This window comes from Pogona vitticeps, chromosome 1 (genome assembly GCF_051106095.1).
Source record: "Pogona vitticeps strain Pit_001003342236 chromosome 1, PviZW2.1, whole genome shotgun sequence".
Lineage (NCBI taxonomy): Eukaryota > Metazoa > Chordata > Lepidosauria > Squamata > Agamidae > Pogona > Pogona vitticeps.
This window is the reverse complement of record NC_135783.1, coordinates 116,795,848-116,814,796: the sequence shown is the minus strand read 5'-3', so window position 1 is coordinate 116,814,796 and position 18,949 is coordinate 116,795,848. Positions and strand designations below refer to the sequence as shown.

Genomic DNA, 18,949 nt, shown 5'->3' with positions numbered 1-18,949 from the left:
GATTCCATCTAGTTTTTGGATCTTACAACATTTTATAGAAAGAGATGCATGTTTGCAATTCCAGATTTCATTTTAATATCTTCACTAAATATTTTCACTGTGTTTTGTACTGATTCTCTCTCAGTGGAATTTTTTACATATAGTTTTAGATCATCCGTGTGTGACAGATGATTGATTTTTCCTGCTTGTTCTGAAATATAACAGCTAAATCCAGTTTTATTTAAAATTATTGAGGATTATTGAGATGTTAAAAAGCAGTGGTGACAAAGAATCCCCCTGAAATAGTCCTCTTCCCCAGCTTGTTCATCATAGGCTGTTTTTCTTGAGGAACTTCTGAATATTTTTACCAATCCCCAAAATTTTTAGGCAGGTGTTAATCCAGCTATGTGGCAATGAGTTAAATGCCTTTTTATAGTCTATCCAGCCCATGTTAAGATTTGTTTTTCATCTTTTTGCATTCGTTAATATCATTTTATCAATAAGCAACTGATCTTTCATGCTCTTGACTTTTTAAAGTTCCCTTTCTGTTCAGTTGTGCATAGGGAGTTTTCAATTAAGTAATTATATATTGATCTAGCAAGTACTCCTGTGAGAAGCTTGAACATTGCTGGATGGTATGTAATTGGTCGATAATTACTAAGTCCATTGCCCTTTTGATTATTTTTTATTATCAGAAATGTATGGCCTGTTGTCATCCAATCTTCAGTTGTAGAATTTTGAAGTAAGTGATCAAACTGCACTGCCATGCATTGATAGAAGCTGCCCAGAGTAGACTTGGGTCTAGATGGGTGGGGTATGTATGTATGTATGTATGTATGTATGTATGTATGTATGTATGTATGTATGTATGTATAAATAAATAAATAAATAAATAAATAAATAAATAAATAAATAAATAAATAAATAAATAAATAAATGAGACTTAAACCAAAATCCATGTAGCTCATTTGGTCCAGGTGCACCCCAGTTTTTCACAGCCTTTACTTGGCTAGTATGGTTTAGTATTTACTCCCTCAGTGATGCCTGCCAATAACTCATAATTTCAGGGTTGTTCCATAAGTTGTTCCTCTATTGATGCATTCTCCTCCACTGTTGTGTCTACCCCTACCCTTCATTCGTCTTCCATACTATGGTCATTATTCTGTGTTGATTTTTCTTTTCCCACCTTTTCTAGTTCTTGCCATTCCAATTCTGAAAACACTTTACAGTGGTGCCTCCCTTAATGAGTGCACCGTTTAATGATGAATCCGCATAGCGATCTATTTTTGAGATCGCATTGTGATGTTTTGATAGGCAAAACATTGCATTGCGATGATCGGTAAGTGTTTCACTTACCAATCTTCGCATTGCGATGTTTTGGGAACAGCTCATTGGCAGTTCCAAAATGGCCGCCGGGTGCCCAAAATGGCCACCGCAACCATTTTCGCGCGCTGCCCTCACTTACTGAGGCGGCGAAAATGGTGGCGCTATGGAGGATATTCGCATAACAGTGAGTTTTCGCCCCACAGGAATGCATTAAACGAAGTTTAATGCATTTCTATGGGGTTTTCCCGCCCACATTGCGATGTTTCCAGATAGCGATGATTAATCCGGAACGGATTAACATCGCTATGAGGGGCACCACTGTATTCTGGATGATAAACTTTGTCTGGTTCATTAATCATTGTTCAGTTGTGTCGCTATTTGGGTGTTTCTTTTTCCAGATTTTCATCATTCTTTTTTGAAAACAGTGGGCTACTGGGTTTGCCTTGTAATAGCATTTCATAATTTCTCAATTTTTGGTGGGAGCCCAAGTTTTGCATTTATATTGTTCCAGTAATTTTGCAGCAGCCTGTCCTGGTTCCTTAAAAGGATCTGCTGAGCCATGTAGCCCACTTGTCACCAGATGTTCAGAAGCTATAGCATCTGATAAGGTCCTTGTTGACCTGAGCGACGACCAGTTTGGTATGGACTTCTGTTCATTCTTTCTCATCATAATTGATGGTTGGTGGACGCAATTCTCAGCTGAGATTTGTTTGACTTGGGAGATCCTTCAGATTGCAACATTACCACAGCATACTGTAGCTCTCAAACTCACTGAAACATGCAAGCACCTCCACTTCAACAAGGCCTGAGCATATGGAGGAAATTGTTGTTGCTATTGTCTGTGTTTAGTGTTCTTTTTTCCTTTAAGTGTGATTGCTTTTCCAAATAATTTTCAACTAGTAAATTTCTATTTCTCCTTACCTTGTGGCCTTGTTTTCCTGGTTCACCAGCTTCTCCTTTTACTCCTTTATGACCCTAAAATATATGAAGGGGGAAATGCAGAGCACTATTATTTGAACATTCATGTAAAGAACAGTTTTCTAATGAAAAGAGAACCAGATGGCTAATCTTATATGAGGAGATCTGAATGGTTGCCTTGGCTAGTATCTCCTGAGAAGATTTTAAAAGACAACCATTTTATATTTTGGTGTGTTTCTGACAAAGACAAGAGCTATGAAGATATACAGACTTGTAACTTTGAGCATGTTGTGGGGGGGGGGGGGAACCCAGCTTAGAACTGTTTGGTATCATCCTTTCTATAGTATATTCTCCTTTGCTCTTGAATTGTAAAATGAAAGATTCTTCTTGTTTTGTTTATATGGTGCCACAAATAGGTATGGAGTTTCACTCCGTGAAAATGGGTTGGTCCTTGCCCCAAGAAGGTAAATGTGACACAGGAAAAACAACAGAAGAAGAGACAGGAAGGGAAGAGATATGAACATGAGAAAGCAGTAGGTAGATGTCTTGTTTGCACATAGTTATGTTCAGTATGAACTATGAGAAAACAGAGAGGGTTCCTTTCAGCAAGGGCTAAAATCTATATTTGCAGCTTATCAAAATTTTAGCCATCTTTGTGACAGTCGTTCTCTAACACTGGCCTTTAACTTGAAGAAGCACCTTTTGCTCTTAATCTCCTTGTGAGCAGATATTGCAAAATACAGCTTAGCAAAGCCATGATAAAAACAGTGATGGCCTTTTCACTCACACACACACACCCCAAGACATGTTTTCTGGATTCTGTTTGTGAAGCCAGCCACTGAGGTTCCAGGCCTCAAATTTGGCGACAGAGGCAGTAGCTCTTTTTTTGGTACAGATGCAGGAGGGTTAAAGAGAGTCCTCCTGCACCATAGAGTCTTGTAATTAGAAGTGTAGCATGTCTCTCCCTTCCAGGGGAGAAAGGGATGTTTATTTTTTTAATCAGCAGCACTAGAACTGAGCAATTTTCAATAGCAGCAGACCTGCCAATTTGGCCTGCACCACCTGCTACCTGGGGTGGCAGTGGTTGCAGAAATAGTTGGGCAGGTCACATGTGGCCCATGCACAGAATATTGCCCAGTTCTGCCACAGAGCTTCAGCTATGCTGTATTCTAGAATCTTCCTACTGTTCAAGAGACCATCTCTGGGAATGTTAGAATAATCGGCTACGTTACAAAGTATTATGTCAGGCCTCCACCCTCATGCCACTGCACCAAGATCCCCAAAAATGAATTCAGCACCAGCTACATATTTAAGCACAGCAGTTGTCTTACCTTCATGCCCATTAGTCCAGCATGTCCTGGTCGGCCAGGGGAACATGCATTGGGACACTAGAAAAGAAGTCACAAAGCAAGAATAAATAAGAAATGCATATTTTTAAAGGAAAGCATGTTTCTTCTGCACAAGAGGATTCATATCTTACCAATGGATCTCCATCATGAAGGCCAACTGTTCCCTGAAGTAAATTAAAAACATGGGAGGAAATGAACAAAGATCAGAAACAACACAGTTCTGTACAGTCTGAAATGTCTTTCCACAAGTCAATGTTGTTTCACCTGCCCCCAGAAAGCCATCTGTATTTTCTCCTGAAAATGGAGAGAGGATAAAGCAAAGTATGCTGCTTATATATCACCCCATAGTGCTTTAAGAACTCTCTGGGCGGTTTACGAGTTAATTATGCAGGCTACACCTTGCCTCCCACCCCAGCAAGCTGGTTACTCATTTTACTGACCTCAGAAGGATGGAAAGCTGAATGAACCCTGAGCTGGCTACCTGGCATTGAACCCTGAGCACAGTTTGGCTGCAGTACAGCACTTTAATCACTGTACTATGAGGCTCTTTACCACAATGACATGAGGATAAGTCAGAAGTGGAAGGTTTTTCTACATGGACCTCATTGTCTCAATAACACAATAACAGTGTGCCCCAGGTCAGATGGCAAGGTATAAAAGTATGAAAAATAAGATAAATAAAATAAATAACTCAAATATCTCTCTTTCACTCAACCATTTTTAGATAATAAGGCAGATAAGTGGATAGGCATTCTAATAAAAATTCTACTACATAGACACTTTTTCCCCACATGGAAAAATATTCATGCCAATGCACGGTATTTAAGTTAGGCCAAGTCTTGTGACCGTGTTTGTTTCCCACAATGAAGTGCCATCCTAGAGTCTCCTCTCAAAGAAGGATGCATGTGAAACATGACTTTGTAAAAGAGTTCTGCCTGTTTTTATTTTTAGTCTTGCCTTGAAGTAAGCCTAAGATCAAAGCGTGGCAATGTTAGTGCTAGCCCTAATATAGTAACACTAATGAATGAGAGCAGTTAACTTATTCGGTGATTTCTACAAAAAATTAATTTACTAAATATTGTGATAAATCATTAAAATTTAAAATAATCAGTACAAATGACTTCAAAAAGTCATTAAAGTAAACAAGAACCAATAATCATTGCTCAAAATAACCACATTGGTCTTTACATGAGTAAAATAACATTTTTTTGAAAATCAAAGGTAACTAATTCATTTATAACAAATTATTTCTCACATGGAATTTACATGTTGTTTATTCATTGTTGTTGCTGAACGCTGCTGAAAGCAGAGCTTCACCTTCAACCATGACAAAAGACACAGTGTGTTCTCCAATATTACGAAAGGAGGAATCAGCATTCAGAGGCAGGATGAGTGGATAATGAAGAGGTTGTAGCCTCTGCCCATGGGAAATAAGAATGCAGTCCAAGAATCCTTTTGGATTGGTTCACAAAACTCTGGCCTCTATTTTCTGTCCAGAAACAGTGCAAGATTCCAGATGTTTCCTCCATAAATGGCACCAAATATGAAAACTGGCATCTTGTACAGGGTGAAAGGCTTGACAATTGCCGCATCGCTGCAGGGTTAAATGGGCCCCCTGGTGGGAATGCCACAGAAGAATGCATCTACACAGAAATCATCTTCCACAGATTACCACAAGAACTGTGGAAAACAGAATGAAATGTGAGACATTTCCCATCTAGATAACTTTAGAATTACATTCACAAACTTACCCTGGGTCCCGGAGGTCCTGGTAGTCCTTGAGGGCCTCTCCTTCCAGGATCACCCTAAATAGTTCAGAGACATCACTAGCACATACCAATGAACTATAAAAGAGATATACAGTAGGTTCAAGCCTCTTACAAACAAGCCTGAAGCAACCATAAAGGAGACCGATAATACTGTGGGGCATAGTCTACGTTCAAGAAAGTTATGCTTGCACAGAATGTGAAGCTGCTCTAAATCAGTGGTTCTTAACCTTTGTTACTCGGATGCTTTTGAACTGCAACTCCCAGAAACCCCAGTCAGCACAGCAGGTGGTGAAGGCTTCTGGGAGTTGCAGTCCAAAACTCCTGAGTAACCCAAGGTTAAGAACCAGTGCTCTAAATGACAGGAGGAAGAAAGGCTGTAACCATGCTTATCTCCTGTTCTAAAACTGCTTAGAAAAAGTAGCAGCCACTGCAGGAAAAATATAACTTAAAAATGGGCAAGATTATGTGTGGAACATTAGTAGTCTCACATGTCATCGCTATAGCTATACACAGCTGCACACAGAGAATAAGGCCTGCTGAATTTAATGGGAAATACTTCTTAATAGACATGCACTGAATTGAATTGTAAATTCTCTACTACACATACAGCCACACAGACAGATAGACACTTGCAATGTAACAGTGTAATTAGATCCCAACACAGATATCCATCCAGGTACCTTTTGAAGAAATGTAACCACTTGTAATATTCACCCACTCCTTTTTTTTTTTTTTTTTTTTTTTTGGTATTAATTGTATTAGCAATCTTTGCATGTCCTAAATTAAATAGCAGAAACACTCATATAAGCAACTTAATATATGGAGCTTCCTTCACATGGCTGTGTGGAAAGCCACCATCCATGTAAAACTACTACATTATAAAACAGGATGTCATGATAAGACAAATTCAAATGAGTCTTTATACAGACTTTTTGCTGTGACAAATCATGAAAATTGCCGCAATTTCTCTCACTCGGACATTATTTCAAGCACATGATCTTTCACAGACGAAGTACAACCCCTATGTGATGACTGTGCCCTCTTGTTATGTATAATTAAGCCTACAGTATCTCCGAAGCAATACCCTATCATAACAACATTTAAAACAAGGAGTATTGTGGAGCACTTTGGGGGTTTTTTGGTAACTCAGAAGACTTAAAATTTCAGACCATTTGTGAGGAATTCAGTGTTCGTGGTTATAGATGTTACCAGGAACTTCATATGAAATGATGTAGAATATTTATCTCCATAGTGATAAAAGAATGAGTGGCCTTCTAGATGTTGCCAAACTCAACTTCCATGGCAACTCACTGACCAAGGCTGATAGGTGCTCCCTTTGTATTTCCTGTGGTAACATTTTTTGTCCTTTCTTGCCAACACTGCCAATCCTTTTCACTGAGTGATCTCAATTTTTAGTTATCATGGGAGAGACAAAGTAGAGGTCTCCCGCTCCCCACCCCCCCCATCCCCACCCCACACACAGAATGCAAAACAATGACCAAGACTGGGGGATTATTTTGTAAATGCTTCCATTTCATCCTGGGAGATAATATTCCTGACTCAAACCCAAAGGTAAGTGGACAAAATGGAGTGAATGCAATGAAAATAGCGTATCCCCTTCTCTCTTCTGTAAGTGTCTGTATGCTCTAAAAGCTTCTCCAGAGTGTCACGGAACACTCTAGGGATTCCTAGCACACTCCCTGTTGGATAAATTTGGATAGGGCCACTCCTGAAGAAGGCAGTAATCACCCAAAAGGAAAGACCCAATTTTTGACAATTCTTCTCTCCTCAGCAGCCCCATATGCCACATCCACCAGTGTCCAGAAAGGCCCTGTAGCTGTCCGGGGTGGGGGGCTTTACAGGAATGGTAATCTGCTACAGGAGGGAGACGGGGAGGGAAACATGCCTTCCATGAACATCTTTCCATTCACTTAGTTTAGAACCCAAGCCTTAGAAAAAAAACAAAAATAGCAGCAACAGTAAAGGCAATATTCTTTGTAAAAGGGCTTCCAAGTTACCACAGAGCTGTATCCTCTTACAGGCCCCATGTAAGGACTAACTCTTCTTTCTGGCTGAGTTTTTGGCTGGAGAGATTTATGATGTTACTTTGTAAGCCCATTGTGTTCTTGCTGTGGGCCCAGCAGCTCGGTAATAGATTAGACAGTTTGTTTTCTTTCTTTTTCCCAAGTTGTGCATCACACATGAATATTTGCGCAGTATTAGATAGTCACAGAGCAAACAGTTCCAAACAATGACCAACATTCTGTTGCATAGTGTAGTAAATCCTACTTGAACAGACCTATTGAATCAATAGGGATTTGGTGAATCTACTCTTCCATAGATTCCATTGATTTAAAACGGCTTATGCTGAGGAGTTGACTCATTAAATCCACGTTGATTCAATGTCAAGCTCCAGTGCATTTTACTACAGTAAGCAACAGGATTTGGGCCAATACAGCCATAGCTGGGATCATTTTTTTCATGGGGAAGCTGTAAATGGCAGCATCCCCATATAACCCTAATGGGCTCCAGGCCTTATTGCTAGATCAGTGTGCTTATGGCCGATTTGTCAGCCGCCACCATGGAGAGCATCCTTATTTAAACATGGGCTGTTTATTTAGCAGGAAGATTTTGTTCACTGACTTATTGGAACAGGCAGCAAAGTACTCACAGCTGGCCCAACTCTTCCCACTTCTCCAGGAAGTCCTGCTATGCCAGGAGGACCCTGCATTGAAAAAGGCATGATCTTATTTAGTGAAACACTCTATAAGATAGTCTAGTCCAATTAATAAAAGATAAGCAAAGGAATCATATATCTGAAGATTACTATTTATTTGTTTTGAATTGTTACAAATGAATAGGCATAATATAAAAATAAAATAATCAAAGTCATCCCCTTGGAACAATTTGATCTATTGTCAAATTAATTATTATCAATAAATTAAATGCTGCTTACCTGAGATCCAGGAGTCCCTTTTCCCTGAAGGGAAAGAAATGTTTAATACAAATTTGTTATTCTGTATATCCACTTTTTGTTACATATCAAAATGTATAAAGAACAGCAAGAAGAGCATTTAGAATGAGTTTTTTTTAAAAAAAAATCACCTGTGGAACAGTAAAGTATTATTGTTAAAGTCTTGACTGGTTATTTTTTTATTATAAGTGCCAAATTAAGTGATGTAAATATTATTTCATGCCATTTAAAAAAATTAATTGACTTTTGAAGCGCCAGTTCGTGATGTTGAAGTACATCATACAAGTCCACGCGTGTTGTTAAAAGGGAAACCCAGTGAAGAGGAAACTCATTCAGCAGGAACATGGGGCTTGAAGAAGTTAGATGTCAAAAAATTACAAACTGCCCTACTAACAGCAAAAAGGGAAGCATGGACAAGGCTGTGGTAATATCACCTCAAAGCTTACCAGGGGGTAGATAGATTGGGCAAATAGCAGTAATAGGCAGGGCACAGATTTGGGCAGTAGCTGTGGATATAATGCAGTTTCAGCGGCCTGGTATTTCCTCAGCCTGCTGTTATGGATAGAGCAGCTGTGGCTGCCGTCCCCGTCTTCCCCAACCCCACTGAGACTTGTATCTGGTAGTATAAATTGGGGCCAGAGATCAAAAGCAATGAGCATAATGAATACGAGTAAAGGGGGAGGGTGTATCCACTGGTCCCAGTGCTTCTCTTCACAGCACCAGGCTATACACCAGGCCAGCTTCCCAAATAAAAAGGAAGCTGTCTCAAATGACCAGGGAAATCAGCATTCCACCCTCTCTACTCATGAAGGCTGCTGATCATGGGCCAGGCTGGAAGCCTCATTGGTACAGTCTGGAGAGCAGCGCTCTAGCTGCTATCATCTTTTCCAAAATCAAACATGTTAGTGCATAAACATGGAAGAACAGCAGGTTTAGAAGAGCATTAAACAGTCCAGGTAGTCCAGAATAACTCACGCACACACCAGTAGCTTCTCCTCCACCAACATGTATTTACAAGACATTTACAGCAGTTCAGTCTGGCAGCATAAGAGGTGCCATTCATCACCAAGCAGGAAGACAGATCAACTGTTCAGTTACACACATATATACACATACAGATCTGCTTGTGTCCAATCACATTATGTGTTGCATCATGCATGAGTCAGCACTGCTGAGTCATCATGACTCAGTTTTTACACATCTGTTCATCATGGCTGCTCATTAATATACTTTATTCTGATCAGACCTTTAAATTTACCTTGACAAAACAGTTAGGGGGTGGGGAGGGAAGAGGATATTCCCTCTTGAGACAATGACAATAGCTTTCCAGACATACCTACCCCATCCCCCAAGTTGGATTTTCCCTGAAGTTTCATCCCCTCTCCATCCCAAAATCAGACAAATGTAAGAAAGGGCCAAAAGAAACCAGCCAACTTAAATCCAATCCAAACTTTATTGTGGATTTTTGTTCTCAGTTGACTAGAAGCAAGATATTGTGCTGATAGGCTTGCACAAACAAACACGGCTACCAGTCTTCAAAGAGTGTAATAACTAGGAGCCAGCAAACTAAACTGTCTACTTAACTTGGGTGAGATAGTGCACTATAGACAGAGCATGAAGAGTTTTAAACAGTGACCAAATTCCTATTGCTTAGTATAGTAAATCACACTAGAGCGAGCCCACTGAATAAATGGAGATTTAGTAATCAATTCTTCCATAATTTGCATTGATTCTAATGGACCTTATTTAACAGCAACTTACTATGATAAAGTAAGTTGCAGTTGCACTGCAAGTTCCAGTTACACTGCACGTGAATCAGTGGAAGAACCAACTAGAGTGAGCACACACCAGAGGAGGCAAAGCTGGGAAGCTGCATCGCTGCCTCTGAGTGGGGCAGCACTGGGAAGTAGGGCGAACCACACCAAATTGCGGTTTATGCCCATGTTAGCATGAAATCTATATACAATCTTACACTTTCAGTGACTCCCCAGCTTAAGAAAATCTCCATGCATGCAGTGGAAATGCTGGTTCCACAACCGAGCTTGCTTCGGTAGCACAGAGCACCATTGCTCCCCTCTCGGGATATCGCAAGACATGCCTAGGTTTCACAAATGCAATCTGGGAGGGGAGGGGGAGGAGCACCCTTCTTAAGGGGCAATCCCCTCTCCCAACAGCCTCTACCTTTCAGACACGAAGGAGAACAGAGCTTTGAAACTGGTGACTAATTTTACTGTGTAGCTCCGATTGGGCGATCGGAAGGGGGTTGCATCGGCACAAACACACATACCACAGTTTGAAAGCAGCGTTCAGCTCCTTATTTATAGGAGCCAATTTATGGGAGAAGGGGCTCTACTTTATTGTTAAAATTAAATAAGAATAACAATAATATTAAATACAAAACAGGTAGCTATATAAATTAATAAGGGGAAGAGTGAGGAAGGAGTGCAGCACGGGAGCGCAGGACGCACCCACCAAAGCCTGGCCAGGCTGGGCCTGGGTGCAAATTAAACTCATTAAGCAATAGGAAGACCAGTTAAACCATTGATTCAACTTGCGATTCAATCGTAATGGATAAATATACGAAGAATTGATAGCATATATTACTAACATTAATTGATCTTGGGAATAAATAAATAAATAAATAAATAAATAAATAAATAAATAAATAAATAAATAAATAAATAAATAAATAAATAAATAAATAAAATTTATACTTTATAAGCAAGGCTGTCGAGTGGAATATTGGGACAGTGCTCTGTAAGTTGGGCGCCTTGCCCCACCCGGCCAGCAGGATTAGGTGTGTGCTTTGAATTAGTAATAAATACATATATATCAAAATATAAATAGGTAATTAGGAATATTGATTTTACGGTTTTTCCAGCAGTGATGTATGGAAGTGGGATCTGGACCATAAAGAAGGCTGACCCCTGAAGAATTGATGCTTTTGAATTGTGGTGCTGGAGGAGACTCTTGATAGTTCCCTGAACTGCAAGGAGATCAAACCTATCCATTTTGAAGGAAATCAACTCTGAGTGCTCATTGGAAGGACAGATCCTGAAGCTGAGGCTCCAATACTTTGGCCCTCTCATGAGAAGACTCCCTGGAAAAGACCCTGATGTTAGGAAAGTGTGAAGGCAAGAGGAGAAGGGGACGACAGAGGATGAGATGGTTGGACAGTGGCATCGAAGCTACCAGCATGAATTTGACCCAACTCCAGGGCCCTAAACACGCTTAGCTTAAAGCTCTTGTGGACAATCTAATGTCTTGTTTTGCTGCCCTAGAAGCCAATCAACAGCATGAGTGGAAAATGGCTTGCCACGCACAGCAAATTAACACTGCACGGAGGAGTGTTAACAAAGAAGTGTGTTGGGCAGTATGCAATGGCCTTGGATCAATGATTGGTCACTAGATCTGTTTAGATAAGCCTACACTCTTTTGGCATGATGGTGTGCACCTCTTGGATAGAGGATTGGATATACTCCTTAAGGAGATCCAAGGAGGCCTGCTTATGGAGCTCAATAGGATGGATGGCGGGCATGGGATTTAGTGTTGCTAGTCGCTATGCTATGGTGGGTAGTGTGGATAGAACAGGTTTTGGTGAGTCCCCTTTGCTATCACAGGTAATGTATAGCTCATCTGACCTCTCAGCACTGCGGATCGTACAATTACAGTGCTTGGGGGGAAAGATGCACTGGGGCCACACCCAGACTGAAGGTCACCAAGGGGAAGGTGGCTTGAGGTCCAGGGGTGGTCAAATTTGGGCCAGCCAGGCTCTCACTGTCTTCATGACCACAAGATCTTGGGGCTAGGGACTTGCCCATTTGTTTGGTAAGGAGTCTGTTGAGAACCCTGTGCAAAACCTGATTCCGCACTATGGCAGGACCTCCCTTTTAAAGAGGGCAATTAAGGAATATTCAATAAAGTGTGGCCCATGTTTTATTCCATACTTATCTTGCATCGTTATTCCGGAGTAGGGGGGCAATGCACCATGCAGAGAAGAAAATGCTGCCATTTTTCTTCCTGATATGCTGGCTTATTACATGATAGAAGTGTTTTACATCAGGGAGCATTTTAAACTATAACACCCAGCCTGATATGGTGCACTGCAAATGAATCTCATCAGCATTTGCACAAGGATTGTGTAACTTCCCACAGCTGCACCAGTAAACTGATGAGGTGTCAGAACACATCTTCATGAGGTTCCTCCTCAAGTAGCTGATTATGCAACTGAGATGTGATCCAGCGCTTCGTCAATTAGCCAGAACTGGTGGCAGCAAGTTACATGAACCTTACACAAACACTAATAGGATTTCACCCTTGGAGGAGTAGCTTTTAAAAACTAATAATCACAGACTCATCAGGAAAGAGGATAGAACAGATTTAAGACTGAATGCGTGAAAATCTAGCAGAATGAAATTTCTGTTCTTTTAAATATAAGCATGCACGGACCCCTTAGGCATGTGAATCAACCACAGCAGCATCTCCGTTCTGCCAAAAGCATAAAATACGTCTCTGATCTCATTAAAAATGAGCAAAATTGGACAAAACCAAAAACAAGCCTATTTTAGACATAGTGTGTTTATCCCTTACAGCTATGCACACAAATGAGTATCACAGTAGCACGTTATTTGATGACACTCCAACAATCGTGTTTCATAACGTACGCCATGTGAGGCTGGTGATTGTTTTCCTTCCTACTGAAAGCAGGTGGGCAAACAGACCCTAGGTCCAGGCTGGCACAGTTTTGAACCCTAGAGCCTGATAGGGACCCCCCCCCAAAAAAAGGAGTTCCAAGATCAAGTAGAGCCAAAGCTACCCTGACTCACACTCGTATATCACATTGCCATAAACACTATTGGTGGGGGTGCGACACCCAAAGATCTTTCTGCTACCATACTGCGCAGATGGGGACTGTGTAAAATATGCTGCCACGCTGTTAGATCTCCTTGTTACAGGTCAGGCAACACACCCACTGCTTCCTAGGTTGCTTTCAGCAGGAAATATTTCTGGGCTAGCAGCCACTCTTCCAGCAGATCTTGGCCAGTATCACTCTGCTCCATAAACCCTATCTCTTTTTCTTTTTTTCTCTTGGAGATAAATAAAATATATCCCTAATCTTGAGTTCCATTCTCAGAAAGGAGACCTTCAGCTGATGTGTGCCATGCTAACCGGGTACCACAGAATCCTTTCTGTTCTGGCCTCAGATCAAGCCATCAATGAATCAGTACACTGAACAGTTTGCTCCTGCTGTTTCTGCAACAGCATCCTGTACAGGCAAAGGAGGGCCAAATGGCTGCTCTTTGCTGCCTGTCAATTTTAATATAATGGTTAACAAATAACATGCCATACATGGAGCCTGGAGATTTGTGGCAACACAAATGGTGGTCAAACAAATGTCAGCATGGCATGAAGAGGAGCCAGCTTTAGTCTTATGATATGCTATTTCCGCCCACTGTTTGGGGCCTTATAAGGGGTTTACTCAATTTCCCTATGCAACCATAGCTGCTACTTGCCAATAGCAATGGTTTCCAGCATCATAATGGCTATAATGCATCAGGTCATTCCATCATCAGCCAGGTTGGTTTGAGCTATCTATCCACATCATACAAGGAGTCAGGATGCTATGCTTTAAGGGAGATTGTTTTTGCTGTATCTTAAACTGTTGCTGGTATTTTGGTTTATAGATGTAGATCTCTATACCTCAGAGATACACTTCATCTCCACAGGGTGTAGTCCGCCCCCCTCCAAATAACATAGTTATGAAAACCCCTCAAGGTGACTTTCCTCTTTTCAGTCTGCTGAAATTGGCAGCTACTGCAAGTTATTCCGAACAATCATTCATTCACCACATGCTCTGTAAAATCTCTCCACTGGGAAGCCAGTGTTTGCAAGGACCACCTTAGCTTTGCCTCCCCACAAACTATAGCAATTTGCTTGCAATATGGATAAAAAACATTATCCTGCTTTCACACACCCCTTTCACATTTGTTTCACAACATCCTGTTTATCCTCAGCTTCACATAGTGTTTAACATTTTAGCAAACAAACAAAAAGACAGACAGACAGACATACCTCCTGTTGAGTCACAATCTGTAACTGTCTTGAGCCAACAAACTAAGGCTTCCCTACAGTATTCATCTTATTTCTGTCCTTCTTCCTCTAATTAAATATTTTGCTGTAATGTGTTACTCTTTGATCTTTTCTTTGAAAGCAGTCTGAAAGTGGCCCATGGTGGAAAAAATAAATAATAATCCAGTAATAAAAGCAAATAAATAATGTAAATAAACACTACTCACGGTTGATCATTATCATAATCTCATCAGCTAAACTAGGCTGAGAAATATTGCATAATCGATTATTGTATGTGTTTCATAGCTGAAAGCAAATTTGTGCCTGAATTTCTCCACTGCTAATCCATCACCCCACACTGACACTTAAACTGAGTCTTTGGCTGCCAGATCTACACTCACTGACTTAAAACCAGTTCTTAGTCCCAGCTAGAGTATACCCACTGAATCTAAGGAATTTAACGTAAGTGCCAACTTCCCACATACCTGCTACTCTAGACACTAACAATTGAATTTATGACAATGGTTATAAGAAATACAGCAGTAGGACTCCACAGAGCCAGGTGTATAAATGGAAAGGGGAAGGATTTGCCGTATTTGCTTTCCACATGAGGTCTTTCCTGCTGAGTTGAATTGTACCTCTGGAGAAAATCCCCAGCCTTCTGGTGAGCACAAGAAGCTGCATAAGAAAGGACAGTATATACAGAAACACTGCACTCCAAGTGCCGAACTCCAGCTAGGGCTCTGCAGATTTGTGCCTTCTGCAGGATATAACCAATCTTATTTATTAAACTGCTTGCTTGCCTGTTTGTTTGTTTACCATTAAGGACAGCCTGTGTGATATAAACAGACTAGGACTGAGGAGACATGGTCTCCTGAGGCCATGAAAACTCACTGAGTGTGGCTCTGGTAAAAACACGCCCTAAATATCTCACATACCTTGAAAACTCTATGAGGGTCACCATAATGCACCTTAAGAGCACAGACCACACAAAGAAAGTAGTTTTTAAAAGGCAGCCCTTAATTGTAAAGGCAGCCCTTATTAAAGCTAAGAAGACTGTAAGTAATTACACCTGATTTTAAGGTAGGAATCCTGATTTCTGCTTTACTTCTGCTTTAGACTTACTGAATCCCTCAAAGATTTACTTCTGCTTTAGACCTACTGAATCCCTCAAAGATTATGGATGGAAGACTTCCTTCTGTCTTTAAAAAAAGCCTATCTTAGCAAACATCAAACAATTGTATTATTTAAACAGATACCACAATAAAAATGATCACTTACAGGTAGTCCAGGGCCTCCAGGCAACCCAGGTTCACCCTGTTTAAAAAACAAAGTTTCATATTACTTTGAAGAATCAAGAAATAATACTGCAGTGAACAAAATAATTTGGAAGGGATTGAATGAGGACTTGGGATAGTTTTACACCTATGTTGCACTCTCTAATAATAAAACTCTGAATCAACAGCTAGCAAATATCTTGACTATTTGTGATGGTATAAATAGCCCCAAGCTTGAAAAACTGAAAGAAAATCTAATAATGGGTTTTAGTCACCTTTTGTCCTTTCGGACCAGCTGGACCTGGTGATCCATCAGGACCTGTCAGTCCCTGGAGAAAAAGGGAATAAACTTTTAGTGCAGTAATAATTACATTTTTGCTTGCTAGAAGAAGTTGTTTCGAAAATGCTAAAACTTAAACTTATTTTTTATACTGATCCGTTTTATTTTGTAAGCCGCCCCGAGTAGACATGGTCTAGAGGGGTGGGGTAAAAATCCAATAAATAAATAAAATAAATAAATTAAACAAAGTTGTCTGTGTTACAGTTATAGTAAAACAAAGCAACACATTTTTTTTTGTGTGTGTGTAAGGGTGGGTGAAAAGATTTCCTTCCCACATGGAATGATTCCTACAGTTGGGAGAAAAAAAGGAACCTAGGGCTCAACTCCAAGACAAGGATATGAAAAATGTCACAGGAAAAGTATAACATGTATTATTATATAGATGCAACATTTGGTCTGAAACCTGCATTTGTCTTAAGTTTGAGTTTTATGTTGTTTCTTTTTTTCCATATAAAAACAATGCTGTCATCTGACATCAACTGTATAACTCTTACAGTGGGGTTTGACGTCAACCATAATATAAAAATTAGACAAGCAAATAGCTGAATAAAAACCACTCTGCATTAATTATCAGCTTTACATGACTTAACAATATAAGCCAAAGCAATCCAATTTTTGCCTTTCTTTAATAAGTGGTTTGTAGCCAAAAGAGCTAGAACTAAAAGCTCTCGCCTTTTAAAAACTACCATTTGTTCACTGAATTAAAAAAAAATCGGAGAGCTATTAAAGAACATTTTAAAATATGAAAACATTAATTTTGATACAGGTTTGCTTTTCCTTCACAGTTATTAATTTAAAGTACATATCTGTACATATACATATAGCAGATACACACACACACACACACACACACACACACACACACAGAGGGGGGGTGTCATAGCTTCTACATTGTATTCAAACATAAGCCTATGCTGTCATTTAATGACCCTAACATGTTAAGTTTAATTTAAAAAAACATATACAGTAAGCCCAAATATTTATGGTTGCATTTTGGTACATTTTTTGTACTAAAGAGAGAGAGCGAAAGCCAATGGATTCACCTGTCATCTACTGACACAGTTATTCAGCTCACTGATACCCAAATAATTACAGAATAGGAACAATGGAAATAAAACAAACAACCCATAAACTATGCAGTCCAGAAATTTGTTTGTTTGTTTGTTTGTTTTATACCCCACCTATCTGGTCAGCATGACCACTCTAGGCGGCTTCCAAACATGTAAAAATACAGTGACATATACATATAACAAATAAAAAGTTAAAAAATCAATAATATACTATAAGCAGTAGACAATAAACAACAAACAATAAACAATAAATATATTCTTCAAGATGGCAATATTTAACAAAAAATAGATTAAAGAAGGAAAGATTAAGTTTGCATGTAGGGGGCTTCATTTTATCTCTGCTGGCTCAAATTGGGTGAATCAAAAAGACAGTTCATGACTGCGGCAGAAGAGTACCTCCCACCTAGCAATAGAAGTTTTGGAGTTAAACCCCCACTCTATGCTCAGCCCATAAACCACCTCTATGGATCAGAATTTCTGTTGCCTCACACGACTATAAAATATGACTTTTGTCACCAGATTGTTCTGAGGAAAAATATTTTGCAAATTAAATATGCAATACAATTGACACATGTACCTTTTTTAAAAAAAAAGAAAAGGGGAAATGATATGTGAATTGCTATCACCATAAATAATCAGGAAAATGTGCCTCGTGGCGCAGTGGTTAAACCGCTGTACTGCAGCTAAAACTGTGCTCACGACCTGGGGTTCCAATCCCAGGTAGCCGGCTCAAGGTTGACTCAGCCTTCTATCCTTCCGAGTAGGTAAAATGAGTACCCAGCTCGCTGGGGGGGGGGGCAATGTGTAGCCTGCATAATTAAAATTGTAAACCGCCCAGAGAGTGCTTGAAGCGTTATGGGGCGGTATATAAGCAGCACGCTTTTTTTTTTAAACTTCAAAGCTGCAATTAAAAGCTAATTTGCTTTACCTTTCTGGACACACTATGACTCAGACACACTATGACTCCTCTAAATTAATCTTTTTCCTGATTAAAGCTAAACAAACAACTAAGATTACACACCATAGTTAACATCTTTGTGTGTCACAGACACACATTTTACTTATTTCCCAAACCTATGGATAGTAGCGTGAGGTACAGAAGTCTTCAGAAACAACGTGCATAGAACTTTTTAAAAAGGTTCTCCTCATATTTCAGTTTCCTTTTTATTCTACCTGTCCTCCAAGGACCACAGATGGAAAAATCTGCTTTGTTGGGACCCCCATATCCACAGGGGACTGGTTCCACCATCTACCAAGGATGCTTGAACCTGTGGATATGAGGAAACCTTATATACAACATACAATGGGGGAAAGACCACAAGGAGGCACCCTCATCTGTTATATATAGGGCTGCAGCAAACACAAATAAATGAAACCACGGATATCAATCCTACAGATATAGGGGTCCTACTGCAACCCATAAAGGAATGTTGCCAATGACCTGCAGAGAACGTGCTCTGTATCTCCCTGCTTTTAGCCACACAACAAACTTGTAAATTAGGTTAACCTTGGCCCAAATTCACCCAGTGATCTTCACTGTTGAATGGGATTTGAACCAGGACCTCTACAATCCTAATCCACAACACAATCCATTTCTCCACACAAAGTATCTATGGCCAGAATTGAATGTGATGGTTCTGCTGATGGAACCATCAGTGGATGGTTCCACTGTCAGTTAAAAGAGGAAGGGGGGGGTCAATTCTCCTTCCTCTTTTGCTTTTTGTGCACCCCAAAAACTAACTGTGAGGGCTGGGAACCCCTCTGAGACTCGATCTGAAGCAACATGGAGGACCAAATGGGGCGGGGAAGAAAGTTTCATTTTGAAAGTGAATGTTTGTTGCAGAACATTGATTTTAACCCGGCATACAGGAATTGTTT

At 40.1% G+C, this 18,949-nt stretch overlaps 1 protein-coding gene across 1 annotated transcript in view; it reads right to left on the bottom strand.

The window, feature by feature from the left end:
• COL9A1 (collagen type IX alpha 1 chain) overlaps nucleotides 1-18,949 on the bottom strand; it is a 100,992-nt gene that overhangs the window by 51,020 nt on the left and 31,023 nt on the right. The window contains exons 8-15 of the mRNA XM_078386115.1: nucleotides 15,937-15,990; nucleotides 15,666-15,701; nucleotides 8,298-8,321; nucleotides 8,013-8,066; nucleotides 5,324-5,377; nucleotides 3,704-3,736; nucleotides 3,555-3,611; nucleotides 2,227-2,280 (exon numbers count right to left, since the gene is read on the bottom strand). Coding sequence (XP_078242241.1) covers nucleotides 2,227-2,280; nucleotides 3,555-3,611; nucleotides 3,704-3,736; nucleotides 5,324-5,377; nucleotides 8,013-8,066; nucleotides 8,298-8,321; nucleotides 15,666-15,701; nucleotides 15,937-15,990 — 366 coding nt within the window. The remainder of the gene's footprint in view (nucleotides 1-2,226; nucleotides 2,281-3,554; nucleotides 3,612-3,703; nucleotides 3,737-5,323; nucleotides 5,378-8,012; nucleotides 8,067-8,297; nucleotides 8,322-15,665; nucleotides 15,702-15,936; nucleotides 15,991-18,949) is intronic.